The sequence below is a fragment of the Meles meles genome, chromosome 17 (genome assembly GCF_922984935.1).
Source record: "Meles meles chromosome 17, mMelMel3.1 paternal haplotype, whole genome shotgun sequence".
Taxonomy (NCBI): Eukaryota; Metazoa; Chordata; class Mammalia; order Carnivora; family Mustelidae; genus Meles; species Meles meles.
In genome coordinates, this window is record NC_060082.1 from 27665846 (window position 1) to 27691519 (window position 25674).

At 54.9% G+C, this 25674-nt stretch overlaps 2 protein-coding genes across 9 annotated transcripts in view; one reads left to right on the forward strand and one right to left on the reverse strand.

Moving 5' to 3' along the window:
* The first annotated feature begins 6331 nt into the window (after positions 1-6331).
* On the forward strand, positions 6332-8430 carry MYOG (myogenin). The gene is made up of 3 exons (XM_045983122.1): positions 6332-6865; positions 7627-7708; positions 8309-8430. The coding sequence occupies exons 1-3, from the start codon at positions 6332-6334 to the stop codon at positions 8428-8430; spliced, it is 738 nt and encodes a 245-aa protein (XP_045839078.1).
* Positions 8431-13703: 5273 nt separating this feature from the next.
* The window catches only part of PPFIA4 (PTPRF interacting protein alpha 4), a 47668-nt gene continuing 35697 nt past the window's right edge, over positions 13704-25674 (reverse strand). For 5 of the 8 annotated variants that reach the window (XM_045982987.1, XM_045982988.1, XM_045982983.1 and 2 more), the window contains 6 exons: positions 23238-23335; positions 22418-22593; positions 20178-20246; positions 16532-16706; positions 16292-16397; positions 13704-16072 (listed from right to left, as the gene is read on the reverse strand). In XM_045982987.1, the coding sequence (XP_045838943.1) occupies positions 16339-16397; positions 16532-16706; positions 20178-20246; positions 22418-22593; positions 23238-23335 (577 nt within the window). In that variant the 3' untranslated portion in view covers positions 13704-16072; positions 16292-16338. The remainder of the gene's footprint in view (positions 16073-16291; positions 16398-16531; positions 16707-20177; positions 20247-22417; positions 22594-23237; positions 23336-25674) is intronic. The other 3 variants (XM_045982989.1, XM_045982990.1, XM_045982986.1) reach the window with 1 other exon arrangement.

Genomic DNA, 25674 nt, shown 5'->3' on the forward strand with positions numbered 1-25674 from the left:
AAAATAAAGCCCAGGGCAAGAAAGGGACTTGCCTCAAACCACACAGCTTGGGACTTGGCAGAAGAGATCCTATCCCCCACACCCGGCCACCTGACTTTCTATCCCAGAAGGCTCCCTTTGTCTCAGTTTAGAGGCTGGGCCACTCCTGCAGAAACCGAGGAAAAGCTGGATGTCTGAGTTCCACAGAGGGGAATGCAGGGAGGGTCTTCCAGCACATTCTGGGAAGGGGTGGCTGTTGGGAGAGGTATTGGGGAGGAGAAGACGGAGCCAGGAGAAAAGCAAAGGCATCTCCACCCAGGCAGCAGCTGCTCCCAAATATGTCACAACTTGTCAAAGAGGCAGAAATAGAAGCTGTCCATGGAGTGGAAGGGGGTGGGGCAGCTCTGCACCCACGGGGGGGCAGAATGTGGGGGAGTACTAGGCCACTAGAAGGGAAGGGGCTAGTTGGGGGTCTAGGTCTGGGGGCAAGTGTGACAGATACATGCCAGCCAGTTCTAGAGAGACTGAAATGAGTCCCGAGAACCATCTGGTTGTTTTCAGGGAAACTGAGTTTGGGAGTAGAAGTGGAGATGGGAAAAGGACAAAAAAAAAATCCAAGGAAACCTGTCCTCTCTCATCCTACAAGTCCATTCTCTTGGGCCAGGCTTGGTTCAAAGCACTCTCCAAACAGTCCCACGCTGACCCTATGAGCAGTTCCTCCAGACCCACAGGCTGAGTCAGAAAAAGAATGTTACCTCTGAAAGGGCCATTTGGATCATTCAGATCAGCATCTTGATTTACAAACAGGGAAACTGAGAACCTGAGAGGAGAATTGGCAGCGACGTGCCCCACCTCCTCATCCATGGTTCCTTCTTCCACTTGCCCTTAACTTCCCCACAGTATTTGTCTCCATCCGGAGCTGAAGGCCCAGCTCACACAGGAACATGGAATACTCATAAGAAATCCTCACCCCGATTTTCAAAGGCCCCCAGGTTCACCCAGCGACACACTGTGCTGAAACCGGGTGTGGGTATTTTTAAACCTAGCTCTGTGCTTTGTGTCCACCAATCACCACCCCCAAGCCCCCCCCCCCCCCCCGCCACGGGGACCCATTCCCTTCCGCCTCCAGGCCCACACCTTCCCCCACCCCAAGGCCAGAGATTCTTGATGAATGAGCCTGGCTCTGAGCTCCAGATTCCAGGCAGGGACGGATTTCCCAGTGGTTATCTGATGCTCAGTCCTCAATGGAAACAATGTGTGGCCTCCGGAGGCCTAGGGCCCCCCCTGCTCCTCACCTCTCAGCTGGGGCTCCCATCTGCCTCTAGACCTCTCCTCCTGTCTCAAACCCCCAGGCTTCCCTTGGTCTCCCCAGCCTAGTGTCTCACTTCCTTCACCTGTCTTCATCTCTCCACATCTCCCTGACTCTCCATTCCAAGCCTGGAACCACTGCAGTCCCCTCACTGACTGCCACCTGGAAATCACATACTCACATGAAGTATGTTCCATACCTGTCAGCCTCAGGGAGCGAGAAGAGACACCTGGATTCAGCCCCAAGGCCTAAAATCAGGCCATCCAAGAACTGACACCCTTCAGACTTCTGATACTGGTGCTCTGTGCACCCTTGGACAAGTCTGTCCCACCTCTGGGCCTCAGTTTCCCAGCGCGTAGAAGGAAGAAGGTGAACCAGCTAATCCTTCGGCTACCTCCCAGCTCTGACATTTTAAGATTCTGTGATGGGTTCTCACCCTGCCATGAGGCTACTGCTCCTCAAATAATCAAGCTGATTTGTATGCCGCATTCATGCATCTAGGTCCTTGAAATGTACATATATTTCTGCCACCCAACCCTCACCCACTTCTTATCCACAAGACCCAGAGACTCAGGTGAAGAAAACAAAAAATGAGGTCCATTCGGAGAAGCCCGAAGCCCCCACCCTTTCCAGACTCTTCTTTTTGCTTCTCTATTGCCAGGCACTTGAGACTCCAGAATGGAAAACGTGCTTTGATGTTGGCCAAGCAACATGGCAGCCCAGGTCAGCCCAACTGTGAGGTCGGCAGGGACTGGAAGGGGCTAGGAATCAGAGAGTAGAACTAGGAGTGTAGCAGAGGGGGAAGGAAGGATCCGCGAGGCAAGGGAAGGGGATTTCTGGGGATTCGGAAACCCAACCACTACCATGCAGATGAGATCAGTCCAGCATGCAAATAGGCAGAATTGAGTTGAGACAGACAGAGTGGGGGCACAAACAGCTTAGCCCTGGAGCCCCAGCCAGGGATAAGGGCTTCTTCTGGAGGGAGCGGGTCGGACAGAGGAGGCTACTGTCGGGGCAGGGGGCCCTGTGTGCCCAAGCCAGCAGGGGTGGGGATTAGGACCCGACGCCCTGCTGTCAGGTTAGAGCTGATGGATCACCGCTGGTGGCGGAGCACAAAGGCTGTTCTGTGCTTGGCACCAATGTGTTCCCATCCATCAGAGGGCAGCCTGCATGGGGTGGGTGAGTGTGCAGGGGAGGAAGGCTGAGCCCCGAGATGCGGCTGCTCTGCAGCTCAGCTATGAAAGAGGAACAAGGTGGGAACCCCCACCAGGGTTTTGAGGTCAGAGATGCCTGGGCCACCCTAGCTTCTCAGTCCTAGGAGGGTCTGTGCCCCCCAGCTGGGCCCTGACATGGTCCTTAGGCCACTTACATGGGACAGACAGACACAAACACATCTACAGACAGGGATTCACTGAAATCCAGGCACAGAAGACCACCCTAACCTTCCAGCTCTGCCCTCACCTTTGGTTAGAGACAAACATTACACACACAAGACCAAACTCACAGCTGGACCTGAGAGTGGCCGCTGAGCCTGTTCCCCACTCTCACCCAGTGCAGCCCCTGCCCTGGGAAATGACACAGAGTGGGCTCCTAGGAAACCGGGTTCAGCCGAGAAAGGGGGGAGTTCATAAATTCTTTCTCTGGGCTCTAACATAGCACGTTTTCTAAACGACTCTTCCACCGGCTAACACTGCCCACTCCGGCAGAGAACTCTGTGTCCTCGTGTCCCTTACTCCACTGTGACGAGGCTGCAGGCGCAAAGATCACATCTTATTCACATCAGTGACCCCCACACCCAGCACAAGGTGTGCGATACATATTTCTTGATTGAAAGAGTGAGTGAGTAAATAGATACACACCTGGGATGGGGCCAGGTTTTCCCTCCCTGACTCCTGCTCTTCTGGTCCCCTGGAGGCGGTGATAGCCAGGGCAATAGCCTGGGAGAGAGGCCAGGAGTGGAGAGGAAAAAGCAAAGAAAGGGACTGATACTTATTGGGTGTTTCCATGTTCCACGTTCATTACTACAATGACCATTCCCCCTCACACACATGCATGCACGCACACACCATCCCTCTGCCAGCTGAACCCCACACCCTCTCCTGGTGGAATCTATCTCCCCACAACTTAATGGGTTGCTCCGACCTTCAGCACCTCACTCCTGGATCACTGCTATGGTTTTCTAAGGGGTCTCTTTGTCTTAGCTTTCGAATCTGCCCATGTCCAGTTGGACCCCCTTCCATCTGTACAGACTCGTTGGATCGCCTACATACCGGAACCCCGAGAGCCATGCAAACCCTCCACCCAGAGCCTCCTTCCCCTCCTCTCTTCTCATCTAAATCCCACCTGTTCTCCAAGAGCCAGCCCAACACTCTCCTCCTCCTCAAGCCTTCCATGGAGACCAGACTTCGGTGATTGTGACTTTCCATAAACTCCTGAAACGCTAGTTGGTGAGCCCACTCCTTTGCGGTCGATCACGGCCCCCATGTTTCCTGCTGAATTAAAATAGCGCTCTTACATTACAATCTAACATTCACACTTGAGTGTCCATGCTCGCCAAATAGATAGTAAGATCCTGGAAATCAGAACAAGGCCAGCTTTCCTGCTTCCATTTTTAGAGGATGTGAACACACTGTTTAGGGGCAAGGCAGACTGCATCCCAAAAGGACCAAAGGATGCGATTTTTTGGTTTCCATAGTAACTTCCACATCACTTCTTTCCTCGGGGCTCATAGGACTGGGATGTAAACTGAGGCAAGGTTTTTTTTTTTTTCTTTGCTTGGCGGGATGTGTTTTAGAAATAGCCCAGCTGGTCAAAGCAGAGTCAAGCAGGGTTTAGAACCCAAAGCCCCCACCCCCACCCCCAACCACTGTCACATTGGGAAGGCCCAGAACCCAGTGAAGACCTCACTGTTTCCCTCAACATGCTTAGGGGTTTTTTTATTGCCCCGCTGCGACCCCTCCTCATTTCTGTTCCCTACCCCAAACAGACACCAGCATTTTCCCAGCTCCTCACCATAGATGGTGAGCGGCAGGAAAGCCGGCTCCTTCAAGCTCCATGTGGGGCTCGTCTCCCCTAAGAAGTCCTCTCTGAAGGGCACCTGGGTGGCTCAGTGGATTAAAGCCTCTGCCTTCGGCTCAGGTCATGATCCCAGGGTCCTGGAATCGAGTCCCACATCGGGCTCTCTGCTCAGCGGGGAGCCTGCTTCCCCCTCTCTCTCTGCCTGCCTCTCTGCCTACTTGTGATCTCTGTCTGTCAAATAAATAAAATAAAAATCTTTAAGAAGTCCTCTCTGAGGGGCGCCTGGGTGGCTCAGTGGGTTAAAGCCTCTGCCTTCGGCTCAGGTCATGATCCCAGGGTCCTGGGATGGAGCCCCGCATCGGGCTCTCTGCTCGGCAGGGAGCCTGCCTCCCCCCCTCTCTGTGCCTGCCTCTCTGCCTACTTCTGATTTCTGTCTGTCAAATAAATAAAATCTTTTAAAAAAGAAGAAAAAAAAAGAAGTCCTCTCTGAGTCCCCAGCACCATTCTTCCACCTCTTATCGTCCTTGCACTGTTTGGAACTTATAACATCATTCTCAAATATCAAGTGGAGGAGGGACCAGACTTAGTCCACTGGGACCAAAGGGACCAAAGGATAAACGGGACCAAAGGATAAAAAAGGGAGCACAGCACAGCACAGTCCAAAATCCAGAAGGTCTCCCCATGACCAGAGCTGCACATCAGTGGAACAGGCTGCCTCGTGAGCCACAGCTGGACAACGGCCACCCGTGAGGGGGATTCAGGCATCACAGGTTGGCAGGAACTAGGTAACCATCAGTGTCTACTAATGCTTAGGTCCTTGAGGGCAGAGACCCTGCCTGGGGCATCCCTATAACTCTTCAGCCCTAAGATTGCGCTTGTCCACTGCTGGTCTCTCAGGCCAACCCACAGTCTTGGAGGATTAGTCCTCTCAGACCCCAAACACTCTATTGAGTGGTGACCAGGGACTGAGAAGCCTAAAGATGGAGTAGTCCCTCCTCCCCTGACATTTGAGACCTACATGCTACGTGCAAAACTGATGGCTTAGACAAGAAGATGCAGAACCACGCCAGGTGGTCAAGGAGAGGCGAGATTCAAAGTGAGTCCAGAGGGCTCTGCTTTCTCTCCCTCCCACCCACCCACACCAAGTAGTAGGAAAGGCTGGTGATGGGGCAGGAAACAGAGTTGAAAAGGCAACACAGAAGGACAGATAGATGATCCAGAGGGAGAGAGGGAAGAGACAGAGGGTTTCCTAGATCTTGACCTTGCTACTAAGGGGAAGAGGGCAAGGGGTAGCCTGTAAGTCCTCATTCTTGCTCTGCCCCTGACCAGCTGTGTTAAAGGGAAGACTTCTACCGATCCCTGCCAAAAAGACCAAAAAAATTCTCCTTGCTTCCCTTTCCTCTGTTACGGGAGACCTATGAGATATAAGACATCCAGGCTGCTTTAGAAAGCCAGGAGCTGAAGTCATTTTCCTCTCCAGGTTCCTTCTTACCCCTGGCCATGGAGCCCCCATACACACCCCGAATTCAAAGCGGTCTCATGCTTCCGACGGATGGAGGCTGGCTGAGCTGCTGTCAGAAAGCAGGGGAATGAACACCTTGACTTCTTCAGGCCCCTTCCAGCCTGAACCCTGCCCTTCCTTGTTCCCTTCCCTCGGCTCTGCCCCACCCCCACCGCACTTCTCCGGGACTAGCAAGGAGAAACCAGGCAGGCCGCCCAGCTAGGAGTAATTGAAAGGAGCAGATGAGAGGAGAATGTGTGTCCTCCCCCACCTCCCCTGGCCCACAGGGGCTGCTGAGAAATGAAAACTAATCAAATTACACCGACGGCCTCCCTCCCCGTGCACAGGAGCGGCCCGGGCTGGGGCAGGAGGCTGGGTGGGGTGGGGCCGCGGGGAGAGGGAAGGGGAGTCGCATCTAATCCACTGTAAGCGTCTTGATGTGCAGCAACAGCTTAGGGGGGGCTCAGGTTTCTGCAGCGTTGGCTATATTTATCTCTGGTTCCATGCCAGCGGGGAGGGTTTAAATGGCACCCAGCAGTTGGCGTGAGGGGCTGCAGGAGCTTGGGGAACGAGTCTTTTCCGACCCCATGGAGCTGTATGAGACCTCCCCCTACTTCTACCAGGAACCCCACTTCTATGACGGGGAGAACTACCTGCCCGTCCACATCCAGGCCTTCGAGCCGCCAGGCTACGAGCGGGCCGAGCTCAGCCTGAGCCCCGAGGCGCGAGGGCCCCTCGAGGACAAGGGGCTGGGGACCCCGGAGCACTGCCTGGGCCAGTGCCTGCCGTGGGCGTGCAAGGTGTGTAAGAGGAAGTCGGTGTCGGTGGACCGGCGGCGCGCGGCCACGCTGAGGGAGAAGCGCAGGCTCAAGAAGGTGAACGAGGCATTCGAGGCTCTGAAGAGGAGCACCTTGCCCAACCCCAGCCAGCGGCTGCCCAAGGTGGAGATCCTGCGCAGCGCCATCCAGTACATCGAGCGCCTGCAGGCCCTGCTCAGCTCCCTCCACCAGGAAGAGCGGGACCTCCGCTACCGGGCCAGCGGTGGACCCCAGCCAGGGGTAAGTGGCTGTCCCACCCCTGCTGCCCCGGGGGCAGGGGGGCACAGGAGACCCTGGACAGCCTCGTGACCCTTGGGAGGGTGCTCGGTCAGAGGGTGGGAGCAGGTGACAGGTGGGATCTTATGGGCCCACAGGAACCCCCTCCTTCGTCAGAATTGGGCTGTCCAACTGACCTCTGGTGTCCCTTTGTCCTTTCCGGCCAGGCTAAAGGCAGTGGGTAGAAGCAGATGTGGAGGGGGGTGGCAGAGGACTGAAGAAGGAGATCCAAGAGCAAGTCCAGAGTCAGCCAGGGTGGGAGCGAGGGTTCATCCCAGTGCCTGGGGTTGGGGTCTGAAAAGCACGGCCAGGGGCCACTTTGTGCCCCCACCCCACGCCATCCTGGGTATGTGACTGAGTGGAGAAAACAACTACCCAGTGTCTCTCCCAGAGCCCCAGCCAACCCACACCTGCTTCCTCCATCCTTATCCTAGGGTCAGGAAAACCTGGGACCCCTTGAGGCTGGGTGTCCTGTGAGGATGGACTCACAACCCAGGATGGAGGACAGGAAAGGCCTGGAAGCAGGGGTTCTGTGGTCAGGCAGGAGCATGAAAGTTGCTGCCTGTGAAGATCCTGAGGCTGGGGGCTGCCCTGGGCTAGAGGGCTGCAGCCTGTAGCCCACCGTCCAACACCACAATGGGAGCTTTCGCCCTGTGGAACTGGACAGAAAGACATCACCAAAAATGGCCCGTGCTCTGACCTTGGGCCTTCACCCTGTCTTGCAGGTGCCCAGCGAATGCAGCTCCCACAGCGCCTCCTGCAGTCCAGAGTGGGGCAGCACCTTGGAGTTTGGCCCCAACACAGGGGGTAAGTGAGACCCTCAAAACCTTGGCTCAACCCCATCAGCCTGTCTCTAGGCCCAGTTGTCTGCTCCAGTCCTCTTCCCTTGGTGTCTCCAGGGAACGGCTGAACCCAGGGTCCCAAACGGAGGGCCGGAAGATCCTGTGCCTCCTTGAGATCTTGACCAGCTAAGGATTGGTCTAGGCCTCCTGCAGCTCCCCAGCCCATGCCTGGGGCCTGACCTGCTCCATGGAGAGGAGAATATCCCTGCCCCAGGGGTCCCTGGGAATTGCTGAGTCAGTCCTACACAACGGGGCCAGCAAAAGGCAGTTCCAGTCTCCCAGGAGATGCTGTCCCGGCCCCACCACAGAGTAGCTGCTTTCAAATTCTAACCCAACTAGGGGAGTTCAGAGAGGAGGCATATGTGTTCAGTGTACACACACAGAGACACACACGCGCACGCGCGAATCACTGGAAAAGCCATGGGTTGGAGAGTAAGATTCTTAAGTTTTGCTCACCCATCTGTCCGGGAAAGACTGCGCCACCCCCAAAGAGCTCATTCCCTGTCCTGGGATCTCGACACCCCCTTCACCACCCAGGTAACATCCTCCTTGCTTCTCCGTACAGATCACTTGCTCACAGCTGATCCTGCCGACGCCCACAACCTGCACTCACTCACCTCCATTGTGGACAGCATCACAGTGGAAGACGTCTCTGTGGCCTTCCCGGATGAAACCATGCCTAACTGAGACCGTCTGCCAGGCCGGGTGTCCGTGGGAGCCCCCACGCTGGCCACAGATGCCACCGCTCCCGCAGCACGGGCTTCCTAAGCCAGGCTGTCCTGATGCCAGAAAGCCAGCCCCGGGGCTGCCAAATGCCAGAATGCCAGCCCCGGGGCTGCCAAATGCCAGAATGTCCCCTTCCTCATCCATATAAGGTTAACTCACCACCCAGAGAGGGAATGACTACTCTCATGCAGCTGACTCCCTACAGCAAGGAGCATCCTGTATCCGGGGAGATGAAGCAGGGGACCAGAGTGTCCCTCGTGTGTGCCCCATCTCGGGGGGCAAACTCAGGAGCTTCCCTTTGTTCATAATGCAGCCAATTCCACCCCCTTGAGAAAAGAGGTTTGAGAGCCGGAGACAGTGTCCTGGCCAGGACGGGCTGTGTGCATCTCCTGTTCTTGTCTCTTCCCAATGCCAGTGGCTGGGCTGGGCCTGCCCTGAATCGAGGGAAAAGAAAGGGAGAGGAACAATCCTCTGTTCCCAAATCCCTGGGGGGCCAAGCTTTTGCAGTGAATACTGGGAACCTTCCAGTGGTTTTATGTTTTGTGTTGTTTGTAAAGCTGCCATCTGACCAAGGTCTCCTGTGCACGAGCTGCCAGGGACAGGCAGGGAGGGGGGCAGGGGCTCTTGGGGTGATTTCTTTTCTTAACTAAGCATCGTGTGGTTTTGATCTTGTTTTGTATTTTTTTTTTTTTGCTAACTTATTTGGATTTCTTTTTTAAAAAAATGAATAAAGACTGGGTGCTAGAAGAGCGTCTGTGATGATGGGGGCGTGGCCGCCCCTCCTGCCCCTCCCCCTCTTAGGTGCCCCCTAAGGACTGGATTTAGTGGGGCTTCAAAAGCAGCTGAGGCAACTGTCTTGCTGTGATCACCAAGTCCTGGGAGGCCTGCTCTTGTTACCCCCATGAAGGAAGCTGGGTGTGGTGCCCCGGCTCGGCAAAGACCAGATCCACAAACCCCTCAAGGCCTGGAGGAAAGCCTGGCCCGCGCTCTGTGCCATGCTTCCTTATTCATGGACACTGCAACAGTCTATGTGCTCCGCCTTCAAGCCCAGGGGGTCCCGTCCCTTCCAACGAATGACCATGCTCTATGCCCAGCGCTCATCCCACAGCCAGCAGGCAGGGTTGTGGAGGGGGAATTTGTGGGCTTCCCCTCCCTAATCCCTGCCTCCTCTCTGGTGTGACATTACCAGGAGCCCTGCAGGAAAGTGGGAGGTGAATAAATCAGCCTGATGGAGGTCAGACACTGTCACTTCCCTGCAGGCCAACCAGCGTGTCCCCTCGCCACACCCTTCTATCCCTCCAGGCTGAAGCAGATCCTGACCCCTGCCCACAGCTCAGAGGATGAAGGTGGTTCCGTGGGGGGTGGGGGGACCTCACAAGAAACAATCAGCGGAAGAGAAGCTGGGGTTCTCTTCGTGGGATGTTATCTTCCAACCACAGGCTGAAGGGAGAAGGTGGGTGGAGAACTGAGATTCTGGACAGAAATTACATAAGGACTAGCTGGGGAGAGAGCGGAAGCTAGAATCTGAATGGACCATGAGCATCTACTAAAAATTTTATTAACTCCAACTGCTTTAGGCTAAATTTGCCTGATATACTGCAAATTATAAGTTGCAGAATCATTACAGGAGTCTGGGGATTCGGAGCATGATATATTCTAGCCCCCACTCAATTCTTCGGGGTCCCTGACAATGGGCTTCGCCCAGTTTGACCCCCCAGGCTCTGGGACCCATGCTGCACTTGCTCTGGGCTCAGCAGGGCCATGTCCCCCATATCTGCCCTCTCAACTTGCTCCTGAAAAGGGCCGTCAACTCCCCGCTCCCAGAAGCTCTGCCTAAGGAAGAGAAGGGCAGGGCAGGCTCACGGACCAAGGTGAGGGTGCAGAAGGGAGGCCCGGGGCCCATTTGTCTCCAACCACCAGTCAAAGCTGGGCCTGCTGGGAGTCACAGACTGGCTTCATTTGCCCCATCTGTGGGGTCTTCTTGCGTTTGTGCCCATTTATAGTCTTACCTTCTCTGGAAGGGCCAGAGAGGAATACCTACATCATTTGCAGGACCTTCAGCGCTGCCTGACTCACTGCCCTTGGAGACGAGGAGGGCCACAGGCCTGGGTGCAGCACCTTGGCTCTCGAATCTACACTCACCCCCTCACTACCCACCAAAAACGCTGAACTCCACATTCCAGGGCGGGCGGTGGTGGTCTGCTCCCCTCAAGTTCATTTTCTCTGTCCCTGCTGCCTCCCAAGCTCCCAGGTGGCTACAATCCCACCAGCTTCAGTCACCCTGCTTCTCACTGGGGGCCTAGGAGCAGCCAAGGACAAGCGTACTCGTCTCTGCTACACAGCTGACAGGCTCTGGAGCGGATGGATATATTTTTTGAGTTTATTCTTCTTCACTTAGCACATCAATTGGAAACTGAGGTTCATATTCCTAGCCTGATAAAAATGAACAGTCCTCAGCAATGGCCATCAGGGTCAACATTCCCGACCATTGTCAGCGGTGGCCATGGTCTACCTATTTCTTCTTTGGTCTTTAAGTCCTTAAGCCTCCCACCAGAGCGACAAGGTGCTGGGATCTCACAGGTGTGAACAGCAAACTTTGCAAATGCAAGCTGAACCTCAGCCATTATTTGCACAGAATACACAACTGTCATCAACGCGCTGGGCCTTTCCCGAGCTAAATGCTTAGCCTTCCCAATTAAATTACAGATAAGACTCCAATTAATGAATAATGAGTGGTAGTTCTTTAGGGAAATTAGCTTAAATCCAGTCTCCAGTGAAAGTACCTGCAATGAATCAAACCGGGTTAATCAAATGTTACCTAATAATGGACTTCAGGGAATCCTCTAGAACGTAAAGATAAGAATTATTCAGAATTGGCCTACTGGTTGTCTGTGTGTAAACAGGGACTTCTCAGAGCATTTAGCTAATTAGCTAAATTATGAACTGCAGAATGCTTCCAGGACTAGCTGTGTTTCAAATACTATGGGTTGCTCAGGTATCCAACTTCTCAGTCATCTATCTGGCAAACTGGAAAACCTTTTCAGTGCTGCTGGTATTGAACTGCAGAATGCTTCCAGGACTAGCTGTGTTTCAAATACTATGGGTTGCTCAGGTATCCAACTTCTCAGTCATCTATCTGGCAAACTGGAAAACCTTTTCAGTGCTGCTGGTATAGTAGCTGGTTGGACCAGCTGGAGAGGGAGGGGGAGGGGGACAATGGAGGGTGAGAGAGGAGCCCCCTCAAATCAGGTGTCCCTTTCATGAATAAACCATATCACCAACATGTCCCATCCCCCCTATCACCAACATGTCCCATCCCTTGGATTTGTCTGACCTCCTGGCTTCTGGGCTCCAGGCTGGAGCTGGGATGCCTGGTGGTACACCAGAGCTGAAGAAGGACTGAAGCTTCCATGTTCAGCTGGAGTCTTGGCTAAGGACCCACAGTCCAGGCCTGGGTGGGGACCCCCAATCTCCACCCCATGGCAACTGTGGCTGTGCCTCACCCACCAGCCACAGGCAACCACTAGACACAGACTCTTGACCCCTCGCTCTGCTTGGAGCATTCCTAAGGAAGGCAAAGGAAAGTGTTCTAGGATGGAAACCTAGAATCTTCTTTCTTTTCTACAAACGTTGACAGAAAGTTCAGCGTGGCTACAACTAAACCTACATTTCCGCACATGCTTGCTCCTTCCACCTTCCCCATCCCAGTGGATGGCAACACTGGGAAATAGTTTTCAGTCCAAAAAAAGTTGTTCTGGATTCTTTCAGATCTTATCCAGCTGGTCACCAAGGCTGGTCAGTTCTACCCTTGTCATGGAGTGGGTGGGAGGGGACCCCCCAGAGGCTTGCAGGCACTAAGCCAGCATCCTCCCTCCTCTGTGCACCCTTCCTAGGTCCCAGGTTGCCTTGTCTGGCTCCCATCCTGTCCCCTGTGCCTACGGACTCTGCCACCCTGTGCCATCAGCGTCTGGGGTAGTGATAACCTTGGGAAGGATGTGGTCTGAAGGAGTCCACAGTTTAGGCGAGCAGAAGAAACACAGCCCAAAGAAGACCATAGAAGCCAAGTGACACATGAGTGTGGGTTTGGGAAAGGGAGCTGGAGGAGGCTGAGCCAAGGGACAGAGGCTTGAGCTCACTTAAAACAGAAGCAAAGAAAGGAGAGAGAGAGAAGCAAGTAACATTTGGTAGGCAGTCCTGGCATTAAGTCAGAAGTTTTAACATACATTTTGTAATAAGGACAAGGCACTGCAGTCAGAAGGCCTAGTTCTGGAACCTACATCTGTCTCTTACCAGCTGTGTGGTCTTAGCCTTACAATTTCCTGTCCTGCAAAATAGCCAATAAACATATCACAGGGCTGCAGAATTAAATGAGCTAATACGTTGAGCACGCTTAAATGGGGTCTGGCACACAATAGTTCCCAGTAACTTTTACTTTATTTAATAATAATCCTCATAAAACCCCCCTGAGATAAGATTGATTCATTTATTCACTAGAGCGTGTCCATCTAGGGATCAGGAGATCGATAAGACAGACCCAAGGGGCTTCCTCACAGCCCCCGTGGGAACGGGCAAGGAGAAAACCTGCAGAGCATGGTGGTGTAACAGAGTGCCAGGGAGCAAAGGGTTGTTGCTTATGTAATTCTGCTGGGGAGGAGCTGGCCATGCCTCCCCGGTGATGCTCTAAGTGGGTCTGGAAGGTTCGTCGCTGCAAAGGGAAGGCAAGAGGCATTCTTGCTGCCTTCTGGTGATGGGGCTGGGGGTCAGACGTTTTGGAACTCGGTGGACTCAGACTGGCAAGGGAGGGGCACAGGAGCCAAGTCACAGGTAGAGCCCGTCACACCCCACGGAGGGGATGGATGGGCCTCTGATCCACAGGCAGCGAGGGCTGCTGCAGCGTGAGCCAGGGGGGATTGGAGCAGGGTACCGTGGCCCTGGAGGCCAGGAGGAGGGCGGAGCTCGACCTTGTGAGCAGACAGGAAGAAGAGGAAGAAGTCAAGCCCAGCATCAGGGCTCCTCATTCCTTGTCCTCAACTCCCTTGACACAAGCAACCTGAACATTAGCTTCTCGAGCAGTCCCACGGGAATGTAAGTAAACAGAAGGTTCCTGACTTGATGTCTTTAAAACTCAGATGTTTACTTCCCAGAGGAGCACAGCCCTGAGGACCGTGGAGGAAGCTGGACAGGTCCGCTGAGGTCTAAGTTGAAAAAAAAAAAAAGAAGACCAGAGCCACATGTAGGCTGTCTTAAAACCAGGTTGTTTATTGGTGCGTACACACGCACACTCACACTCATCCACACCCACACAGCCACTCCTGATGCACTGAGCCAGTACAGTACTGAGAGGGGTACCGACGAGATACACGAGGCTGGTGAGGGGGGCGTTCAGGGCACTGGCAACAACTCTCCAAGTAGAAAATACACTGACTGTGAGGCAAGAGAGACACGGGGACAACAGCCTTCCGTCACTGTACGTGCGAGTTCTCTTGCCCCTCACCTCCTTGCAATACTTCCCAGGACGCCCTGAATAGATCCAGGCACCTGGGCAACCATGATGGGGCGAAGGTGTGGAGAAGCTGGGGCTGAGTCTCCCACTTGGCTGGTCCATCAGAAGTCGCCTGCCAGCAGTCAGATGGCCTGGTGGCCCCCACCTCCACCAACCTTAGGAATCTAGGGGTTCTCCATAATCTCAACCTCCATTATCCAGGAATTGGGGCCTTTTCCCTCCATCCCACTCATTTTCTGCTCAAGAACGCCTCCAGCTCCATTTGCAGTCAACTGCCGAGCAGGGAGGGCAAGAACAACGAGGGAGAACAGAGCAGCTGGTGCCTTGCCCACACCTGGGAGCCCACTCGGCCCCAGCAGGGGTGGACATCTTCTCTACCGAAAAACAGCAGAGGGCTCCAAGCCCTGGCATCGCCCCAGGCTCCATCACTCATTCTGGCCAGGGTGCTCAGATCCACTATCCCACCTGCTAGCCGAGCCCCTGCTCAGAACCCATGTTGATCAGGTTGCAAACCAGCTGCTCAGTCACCTGTAGGACAGCCCGGTACTGGCGCTTCTCCAGGAAACTGACTCCAGCTACTCTTCCCCTCCTCTTACTGGGGTCCATCAACTCACCCTGAACTTGGGTCTCAAACACTTCCAGGCGTTTTAGCAGGATGAGGAAGTGAGTAAGGAGGAGGGATTTCTTGGGAATGGCATTCCAACCAAACTGGGACCTGTACCCCCAAGCCCCGGCTGCCACCACGCTGCTGAGGAAAGCAATGAAAATGATGGAGGCTGGCAGCGGTGGAGGCAGGGGGGGGTGGCCTCTAGAATTTCTGGAGGAGGCGGTCCCTGCACACCAAAAGAGCCCTGAACCAGGGGCCGGTGATCCAGGGACAAGCAGGAGAGTGATGGCCTTCGCCAACAATGGATTTCCTGGACCTAAGACAGGACTCATGGAAGGGGAAGCTTTATTTTCTTCCCCAAGAGATCAGGAGAAGAGAGCTTCACACTACATTTTCCCAAATCTGATTTGGAGCTCAATGTATCTTCAACCCACCCATCACGTACATTCTTAGGGGATGGATTACTAAAGAGGTGGGGCAGAGGAGGACAGCAAGGGAGGGAATACTGGGAACGGAGTGGGCAGTGCCCCGGTAGCTCTCTTCTACCCCAGAGCCAAGCCTGCACACAACCCCACCCCCCACCAGCCCTGCCTCAGCAGCAACTTCCCCTTACACCTTATGGCTGGGGCAGGACAGGACACCTTCCCCCTGCCTTTGGGGCTTAAGGCTGACACAGGCAATTGGCTCTCCCTCCAGCTGGCCGACCTGCACCTCTTACTGGGTGGAGGGCTGAGAGTTTCCCCGTCCTTAACCTTGGCTCAAAGTTCAGGAGCCCATTTCTCTCAGATTCATCCCCAAATCACGTCTGGGATTCATCTTAAGCGAAGGCCTGGAATCACCACCTTAGCCTTTCTCCTCCCCAGCCTCACCATCCTGAGAGAGAATGGGGCCTTCTGCAGCCCCTCTCAGCCCCCAAGGAGGTCCTGGAGACAGGAGGTGCCCTGGTGGAGATGAGCTGGGAAAGGTGTGATGCTGGGAGTGCTGAAACCAGATGTCAGACAGCTGCGATGTGCACGCGGACGGGAAGGCCCCACAGCCTGAGCAAGGCAGAGTCTGAAGTGCCATTTTCTTGAAAGGGCCATCCCTAGCCCATGGCACCGCATCCTGGTCTCTGGTGGAGGTCGAGTCCAGACCAGGCTAGGTCCAGAAGAAGGAGGGTGAAGTCACATCCAGCCCTGGGCTGCTGTCGTCCTGTCCCTTCTGCAGAATCCCAAGCATGGACAACCCGGACACCCAGCCACAGCCACAAGAGACTTGCAAAGGGCACACGGTGGGATTCAGGGTAGTGGGATGCCAAGGGGATGGACGAGTATATTCTGAGATCCAGGGCAACCGAAAAGTCACGGACGAAATCAGGAGTTGTAAGAAGATGGGGAACGAGCAGGAGGGGCCAGGGCCGGCTGAGCCCACTCAGCCGGAGGACCCTGCCCTTGGGGGCCGTGGCTAGTCCCGGAAGGCGGAGAGCATGTGTCCGTAGAGATAGTGGGAGCGAGCTGAGACAGAGAGGGAGAGAGAGAAATTGCACGGTGAGCGGAGCGTCGTCCCAGGCCCCGGGATGCAGGCCACAGCAGCGAGCTTGCAAAAGCGCCAGGCGCCCCGGCCGCGGCGGAAGCGGGGTGCGGCGGGGGGTGCAGCCAGGCAGGAGCAGCGCGCGCGAGCGGGGGGCCTGTGTTGGCGACGGGGGGCGTGCGACCTGGGCCCGGCCCACTTACCCCGCGCCACGGGCACACCCCCGCGAGGGCCGGGGCGGGAGGGGGGGTCAGCAGGAGTAGGTCCGCACCGTGGAGGGCTCCAGTCTCGGCGCGCCCGCCGTCCCCGCTGGCAGGAGTCGGCGGCCGCGGGAGAACACAGGGCGGCGGTTAGTTTGCGCTCGGGGGGCCCGCCCGCCCGCCGGCCGGCGGCAGCGTTAGTGCAGCGGCGCCCGCAGGCCCCTCGCGCGGCCCGTCACTCACCCTCCGGCGTGACCTTCTTCGGCGGCGCGGGCGGGGGCTGCAGCGGCCCCAGGCTGGCGACGCGGAAGGCGGCCGGGAGCGTCTCCGCCGAGGCACCGAGCAGGCCGCCGTGCGGCTCCCGCGGCCGGAAGCGCTTCCTCCAGGACGGCGCGCGCCGGAACACCTTGTCCTCGCCCTGCACGCGACACGCGGGAGCCGTCACTCCCTGCCGCGCGGAGGGCCCCCGCGGCCGCTCTTGGGGCTGCCGCGCCCGTCCCGCCCGGAGGCGGCGGAGGGCAGGCTCACCTCCCCCATTGGACCCCGGTTTCCGTCTGTCAGATGGACCGGGAGGAGGGAGACGACTCCCGGGGGCCCTAACAGGCTCTGAGGCTCCCCGTCTCCTGGTGGGGTGCGGCCCCCACGGTCCGACCTGTCACCGTCAGGCAGCCTCCTGCAGTTGAACTGTTTCCCTGCCCGCCCCGTCATCTCAACCTGGGCTGCGGATGCCCACGGACCTTTCAAGTATTTACTTCCGCCCCCACCACTCAGCCTCGTCCGTCCCGTGGGAAATGGGCAGCGGCCAGCCCCCACCCAAGTCCTCCTGCCTTTGCTCTGGCTTGGGCCCCGGCGCTAGAAGTGCACCCATTTTACTAGCTCCGTGTCCCTGGGCAAGTTAAGCGACTTCTCTGAGCTTCCCTTTCTGTAAAATAGGAAGGACATTATCTGCCTTATCTCTTTGTCCGGCTGCCTGTCCCTAGTGGGATCCAGTTAGATCACCTTAGGACAGTGATGGATCAGGTGAATGGCCCATCAGAGGCAGGCTGCTCCGGGGGCCTCTGCCCTCTACCCGCTGAGTCCCTAAACTCTGTCTGCCAAAGGGCACCCAGAGCCATAACCCTACAGGAGGCCCCTCCACACAGGCCTCCCCAGCTCACCCTGATGAGCCCACTTCCACCCTGCTTGGCAGCCATGTCTAATCTCCCCCCACCCCCAAAACAACCCCTGTTATCAGAACTGAGGCAGGCCGAGAGCTGCCAGAGGAGCAAGGGACACTAACCCACCAGTTCTTGCCTCAACAGCCCCTCCCAGCCCCAAGCCCTTGGGGTTTCTGCTTGTCCCTGAGGAAGCCAATGGCTCCTTTCACTTCTTGGCACCATGGACCTCTGTCCCAGCACTTATCCTAATATCATTTTTCCATTTACTTATGATATATCAATAAGCTCTCCCTTTCCCTTCCCCTCCACCCCGCTCCCTCAACACTCTCCCTCTTTCAAATTCTATGCTCCAAGGGACAGAGACCACAATCTTTTTTGTTCAACCAATGTATCCCCAGTTGCAAAGGTAATGCTTGGGAACAGTAGGCCCTCAATAAATATTTGTTAACTGAATGGATGGCAGCTGGCTTCCTATGCAGGCAACCCACCCGTGAGTTCATCAGGAACTTTCTTCATTGCTTCTGTCTACTCCGTGAGCCTCCCCTTAACCTGGCCCAGAGTGCATTCCATCCCTCTCTCTCTCTCTCCCTCCGTCCCTGCTCCTCCCCCGCATTTCCACCTTCAGCCAACCCTAAGACTTATGTCCGTATCGCCTGTCCCCTAATAGATGTTCCTCCTGCTCCCCTCCTCTTTCCCCTGGAATTCTGCTCTCCATGTAGGGGGAGAATTGGATGCAACCCTTGAAGCTTGAGAGGGGGAAACTGAGAACCGGAACAGACAGAGGAATAGTACAAGAGACAGCTCAAGATTGCTGAGGCTATACTAGATGTCTGGCCAAGAAGCAGTGTCCCTGGATCTCTGACCTCCCCTGCACCCGCCACCACCAAATCCCACCTCCTTCCCATTACTTTGACTTTGAGCTTCCTGCAAGAACCAGTCCTCTGTAGCCCCACACCTAGCTGCATCCCAGAAATCCCTCTGTGCTACCAAGATGACATCATCTACTCAATATTGAGCCCCATGTCTCAAGCCAGAGAGGCTGGCTAGCTTGGCATGCTTCTAGGAAGCAGCAAGATGTAGGGGAGAGAACAGGACTCAGATACACTTTTCCTCCATCCCTGCTCTGTCACGCATCAGCCTGGGACCGCAAGTAAGCTACCCCTTTGAGCTTGGTTCCTCATCAGTCAGTCCCATGAGGTAATAACCCGTCCCCCATGATGACTGTTCGCATAAAATGAGATGCCTGTCATCACTATACCCCTCTGCCTGGGCCAATGCCTGGCCTCGATTAGGCCTTCAGAGAATATTTTTGTAAGGACTGAAGGAATAAATAGCTTTCTAATTAGAAAGCCCCATGCTAAGGTATAGAGGTGTCATTTTTCTAAGCAGCATCAAAGAAAGCGAAGATCCTAGGTGTGCCGGGGATGAGAGGAGGGTCCACACAGCAGGGACACAGGCAAAATTAAGATCTCTGGAGGCAGGGACAGCTGGTGGGGTCTGGCAATTTATCTCCTTGACAGGAGTACATACACACACGCATACACACGTATATTATGTGTGTGTAAATAACATGCTCCAAATTTCAAGGTGTGTCTGTGAAGAAAATACCCCTCCACAAATTCTGTGTATTGTTGAGTGTGTCCTAGCTACTGAAACAGAACAGCCACTCCACAAAGGAGACTCATTGATATGTAGGGGACACTAAAGGCGTCCCCAAAAAAAGGCCCAAAAGTCAACAGAGGCACTGGGTGGGGCAGGAGTACGTAGAAAGGGAAGCTACACAATCCTTGAAGACACAGAAAGAAACAGACCTGATTGAAGATGGAGACGTTACAAATAAATAATCTGGGTTCTTTTTTAACTTGTCTGGAACCAAGGCAGCCCAGCCTGACCTGACAGGAAAGCCAGGCAAGGCTGGTGATCGGAAAGTGAGTAGGGAGGAAGGGAGGGGGAGGCGGGAAGGGGGAAGGAGGGCTGAGGAGGGGGCTGCCTCTTCAGGAAACAGGTATCTTCTGCAAGGCATCACCGCTGGGAGGGAGCATTACAGCTCAGAACGTCCAGGGCCCCCAGGACACAGTCCACCCTAAACTCAGGGAAAGGCCTGACGAAACCCAGGGGAAAAGATTGGCTTTTCACTGACCAGGAGGGCCAGGAGAGGAGAACCTTAACATGGCTGGAAGGTAACCCAAGAGAAGAACCGCAGAGGAAGTAGCACTGAAAAATGTCCGGGCCAGAGTGTCAAACCCCAGGGCCGAACGAGCAAGCACACCCTTCTTTAAGGAACTTGGCATAACGCTGACCTCCAAACAACCACTCCAGCACGGGATGGGAACCCTGAGAAGCAGGCCTGAGTCGTGCTGTACCAAGGGCACTGAGAGATGGGGTCTGAGAAATAAAGAAAAAGGTGTGATCCCAAAGAGATGGCCTTTGAGGGGAGCCTCCGATCCTGTGTGGTTAGGAGCGCGGTGGGGCACAGAGCTGAAAGGTGCTAGATGAAGTATAGCATGTAGGAGCCTTTAGTTTTTGTACCAGGAGATTCATGGAGACTCCTCTAGGCCTACTGCTAGGCTTGGCCGTGCGGCTCTCCCCCAACTCCCTGACATCATCCTCATCCCCTCAGCTCTCCCCTCCTAGGCCACCCACCAATCCTCAGCCCAAGGAGAGCACAACTCATGAATTTCAACCCAACGAACAAACAGTGCCCAAATCCCAATTCACAGCCAAGTACTCACATCATCCAGCTTCCGGTCTGTGCCCAAGGCCAACAGGTTGTTGAACTCTCTTTCCATCACCTGGCGTGCCTGGAGTGCACAGGGTTAGAGGCGGAGAGATGGAAGGGGTATAGTTAATGACCTCTACGCCATCTTGCCCCCGTTAGGGCCCAAGGGCAGAGATGGAGTATTCAGTGCATTCAGCCCATGAGCCCTAATACTGCGCCTTCACACAAACCTCAGCAGCCTCTTGGAAGTGAAACTGTAAACCTTAGGATTCTTTCATATGGAGCACATTAGAAAACTGTAACTTTGTACAAAGTGGGACCACAGAGTGCGTAGCCTCACCCTCTGTCTATATGGGAAACTCATGCCTTCCTACCTTTCTGGAGGGGTCAGTAAGCACGTAGATCACAGAAAATAAGGATTTAGTTTATTTAAAGGAACTTATCTCATAAGCTCCACATCAAAAACTTAAACCAGGAGGACTGCTCAGGCACAGACATTAGTGGCCCTTGGGCTGACTAGTGCCTCTAGGCCTTGGCTAGGCCTCCAAGGGGCCTAACTCAGCAGAAGATTTGGGAAATGCCAGGAACAACAGTTTTTGAAACTGCCACCAGATACTTTTAACCGCTGTTGATGAAGAATTCCACATCGGGTCAGCGGCCACTTCCTCTAAAAGTTGAGCGAAATGGACCAGCCAGGAAAACCAGAAAGGTCAGCAAACACCAGAGAGGTCTGCCGCTGCTCTGTGCAAAGGCACTGCTGACCACAAAACCCGGATGCATTTAGAGACAGGAGAGCGACAAGGGAGAAGAACAAGCCCATTTCTGGGTGGAAAATGTCAACCGCAGAGCTTCAGAAGGACTGCCTCTGTCCGTCTTGAGAACGTAATATTCTCTTAAGGGACAGGAAGGGAGAAGCTTAGTCCACGTCCAAGTACCCAGATGACATTGCTCCTCCGGGCAATGTGAGGAGAAGCTGACAAAAACTTCGGAAAGGTCTCCCCAAGCTGTGGGAGCAGGCGAGGAAGCTGAGGAGGTCGGAAATGGGCGCGTACAGGAAAACTCCTCGGGGGACATGGGACCTCAGCTCTTCTTAGAGAACGGGGGACCTGTGCTCTCCGTGCTGACTGTTGGAGGGATCACGGCAGAGGGCCTGCGGGACACACTGGCCCTGCATGGCGCCCAACATCCCCAAAAGGCCAACGCACCCCCACCCCAGGACTACGAGCCGACACAGCCTCACACGAGCCAACACGCATCTGCTCCCAGAATAGCTTGCGCGGCTCTGGCGGCTGAATTTCAAGAGACCTGACAGCTGCAAGCAGTCCAGACAAGGGCGGCTAAAACGATCAGGGCACAGAGGCCCGTCTATATGCGGAAAGCCTAAAAGAATTAAGACCACTCCGTCTGGAGTGACAAAGGCCTGGGCCCCGAGGCAACACAATCAAAGTTGAGGAAATGACAAAAGGTGAGGCTGGGTCAAACCCTTTCATTCAGGAGGAAGCAGCGCCCTCCCTTCCCCTGCCTGGAGCCCCGACTGGGGCACGTTCAGGACAAATAAAATCAGGAAGTACTTTGCCCAACAGGTAGTACTTCTCGAGTCCATCAGCCACAGGAAGTTAGAAAGGCCAAACATGGAAATAGGTTCAGGAGAGTTTAGATAGAGTCTTGGATGGCAGCTCCATAATAATTATGAAATGTAATTTCATTTACATTTCATGTAAATGATGAGACATCTCATCTTTTGAGCTGTTGACAGGGAGACACAGCCCTGGCTCAGAGAGGCTCTGGGCCGTATTCTTCGGTATATTTAGCTTTTGCAAGCCTGGGGGCCCAGGAGCAGATCCTTAAGGCAGGAGACACAGGAGACAGTGGGCTCTCTGATCCCCTCAGACCCCAGGGCTAGTTCCCCTCTAAGAAAAGTCAGGTCAGAAAAGCAGAGTGAGGGAAAGATAGCCGCAGAGTGTCAAACGGAAGATGGGGTCGGGAGAGGGAGCGGGGTGCCCCCGGTGTCCATGGCAGGGCTTGGGTTGGGTGGGCTTTGTATGTGAAGGACACTGGTTCTCCCTAGATGCCTTGATTATGCACCAGGACTACTTGGAGTTTTGAGGCCATCATGATTCCCCTCTGAAACAGCCCCCCTAGAACAATCCCCCAACAAACCCATAAACCCACGCGAAGGAACGGGAGAGAGCCAGAAAGTGGGGCAGAGCGGGGACCCTGAGGTTGAGACTGACTGAGAACAAGGACGCCCACCTGGGTGTTCTGCGTGGGGATCTGGAGGACCAGGGCCAGCGTGTTGTGGTCAAAGTTCTCGTCCAGGGCCAGCAGGGCCCCGTGCACGCCGCTCTCCTGCAGGTTTCCTGCATAATCCCGCAGCCCGATGGACTGGACCCAGTGAACCACCTGGTCATTGGTCCAGACGAGCACATCTGGAGGGCAGAACAAGAAAAGGACCAGGAAGAGGCAACAGGTTTGGCCACACCCCCACCAAGGACAGAAATGGGGCTCCCTGGACACAGAGCGCCAGTCTGCAGCGCTTTCTGTCTTTCGTCCATCTTCCCTGGCTGATTCTCTTAGAGAACCAGCCCCACCTCCCTCCATCCCTGCCAGCCCATAGGATTCAAGGCCAGGCCAGCCGGCTCCTGGCTGTCCCTCCTACCCCCAGGCTGGAACGGTCCTCTTAGTTTTCCACCTTCAAAGAGTCTTCTAAGACTTGCCTCTCTTTTCTGCCCACTGCCGCCCAGATCACCAAGTTCCATGAGCACGTTCCCATACCAGTATCTAGCGCTGTCCTAGGGGAGTCACTGCGTTTGTCCAGTTGGTGGCCATTGTTGGGGGTACGGTGGGGTTATGGCTGACTGAGCAGGAACTATTTCTTCTCCACCAGATGCAACATCCTTTGGGCGGGACTATGTCTCCCTCTTCGCACAGACTGGGGCTGAGGGTCCCCTCTAACATTTGGAGCTTCCCTGAGGCACAGAATGCCTCCTCTCCCCCCCCATCCCCCAGGGCAGGGAACAGCAAGGCAGGACCCTGCTCCCCGAAGGCTGCCTGCGGAGCCTGGCCAGCTTACCCTTGATCTCGTGCTGGCTTTCCTCCCGCCTTTTCTCCAGCTCCTTCCGGTCATAATTCAGCCTCTTCAGACACATGATACCGTACTGAAGACTGGTTCTGCAGGCACAGAGCCCCCCTGAGCCAAAGTCTCCGTGGGGCCACATTCCTGCCACCTCGACCCCACATCCAACACCAGCCACAGCACGTCCAGGCCTATGTCTCTCAGCTCCAAGAGCCCCCAGCCCAACCGTGCTCCTCCTTCTCCCAGGATTTACACGTGACCCAGCCCAAGGCCACTTTCCCTCCTCTGCCCACCCCGGGTCCCCCCTCGCAACCAGGGTATGGGTCTGACTGATGGAAAGTTAGTTCCCTGAATGAAGCAACAGCCCCCCACTCTCTAGGCACTAGAATGGCCCTACAGATACCTGACCCATACAGATAGGACCCTACACAAAGATCCCTACAGATATTTCTTTGAGTCCCCATTTCACTCAGAGTCCTTACAATGACCTATGCATGCTACATGATTTGCCTTGGACGCTGACCCCTCTGTTCTTCCTCAAACACAGTAGGCACTCTATGCCTGCCTATGTGCCTCAGGGCCTTTGTATTAGCTGCTCCCTCTGCCTGGAACATTCCTTCCCCTATCTGTTGCATGGCTCACCCCCTGTCTCCTTTAAGTCTTTGCTCAAATGTTATCTTCTCCATTCAGTGGTCCCCTTGTCCACCTGATTTAAAATGGCAACATCGCCATCACAACCGCAGCTCTTATTCCCAGTCCCCCTTACCCTGGTCTAATTTTTTCCCTAGCACCTTTCATCTGTTAACATACTATGTATGAATACACACACAGTAACGGATGGATGGATGGATGGATGGATGGACGGATAGATCCTTGTTTGTCTCTCTCAGTTAGAACGTAAAGTCCATGAGGGCAACGTGTTTTGTTCACAGATATATCTCGAACCCCTAGAATCATGCCTGGCACAAAGTATACTTCATAAATGCTTAATGAAGGGAACGAAATGGTTCGCAGAAAATACTAAGTGTACCTAACCAGTACCAGGTGCAGAGTAAGCATTCAATAAATCATAACAAGCCAGAAGGACGCTACAGAATCTGTAGGCTGGAAGAGACTCCACGGGCCACAGCCCAAGCTCCCAACTCATGCAGACGACACCTGTGTAGAATCCTTCTGAGTAGTGTGAGCTCCTCTGAGACAGGGAACTCACTACCTCTCCAGGCATCTCATCCCGCCTTTCATTAGTGTTCTTCCTTCCCTTGAACCAGCTTGTCATTCAGTCTCTCTGCGCTTTGTCATCTATCAAACATAGGAATAGACATTCCCTCCCAACTCTATTACTAAGGCCATTGGCCTTGTGAAATTAAATCATGCTGCCTGCTCCCTCCTTCTCTCCCCTCAGCTCTCCCCAGGCAGCTCTGCTTCCTAGAACAAGCCCTCACAGCTCACAGACACCACTTCTAGGAACTCTTTTCTGGCCCAAGGCAACCAGTCATTGCTAAGGCCCCTGGTTTAAGCCATGGTCCACTGGAGGCAGCAGGAGCACGAATACTTCCTGACTGAAAATGCCTTCTGTCTACTTTTGATCCCACTTGCTATCGTTTTCTGTCTAATTCCCAGGACTTTCAAAGCCGTTGCATGCTTGCATGGCAAAAATTTAAAGTCAGATCAGCCTGGGTCTGAACGCCAGCTGTGCCACTTCCCAGCCTGGTGGCCCGCAGCACATGGAGATGTGGCCACCTCTGTCCCACAGAGCTGCCATGAGCATCAAAGAGAATGGTGCACAGACGGGCTCGGCCTAGCCCCTGGAGCATCCAGGCATCCAGGCCCTCAGCAATGGCACCACGATCAGAACATTGCTGATGACCGTGTGTGCTGGTTCTCCTATCAAAACAGCCGGTTCTCCAGGAAAGCCACTCAAGAGAACACAATGTTCCAAGGAAAAGAGCTGAGACTCTCCAGGGGCCTGGGCAGAGGGTCGCCAGGAGGACCTCCAGAATGCTGGGTGGGGCCGGGCTGACTGATCCCCTACCCCACCAGGCGCATGTCTCCCAGCTCAGCAGGGGGGTTCCCCTCCTCTCCCCAGCCCTATCCATCACTGAGGAGGGAACAGGTGCAGCAAGGCCTGGCAGCCTCCGGGACAGAGACAAAAGATTCCAGCCCTGGGAAGGGGTGGGGGAGTGCCAAGGGAGGTCACAGCAGGGAGTTCTAGCATCACAGGCTCTGCAGTGTGGTGGCAGGAGGGCTGGGCTCGGTTACCATCCCTGATGCTCCTTCCCGTGCCTCAGTTTCCTTCCCCGTGAAATGGGGAAGCCAGCTAGATCCCTTCCGAATTGAACCTTCCCTGGTTTATGAGTCAGAGAGACCGAGAAACGTCCGCAGATCCCAAGAGAACCTTGAAAAGCCACACGCTCCCAGCCCCAACATTCATCGC

Excerpts from the sequence above, each read along its gene's own strand:
- MYOG (XM_045983122.1), top strand. The coding sequence starts at position 6,332 with ATGGCACCCAGCAGTTGGCGTGAGGGGCTGCAGGAGCTTGGGGAACGA. Across the intron at positions 6,866-7,626 it reads GCGGTGGACCCCAGCCAGGG|GTGCCCAGCGAATGCAGCTC; the intron begins GTAAGTGGCTGT and ends CCTGTCTTGCAG. Across the intron at positions 7,709-8,308 it reads GTTTGGCCCCAACACAGGGG|ATCACTTGCTCACAGCTGAT; the intron begins GTAAGTGAGACC and ends TTCTCCGTACAG.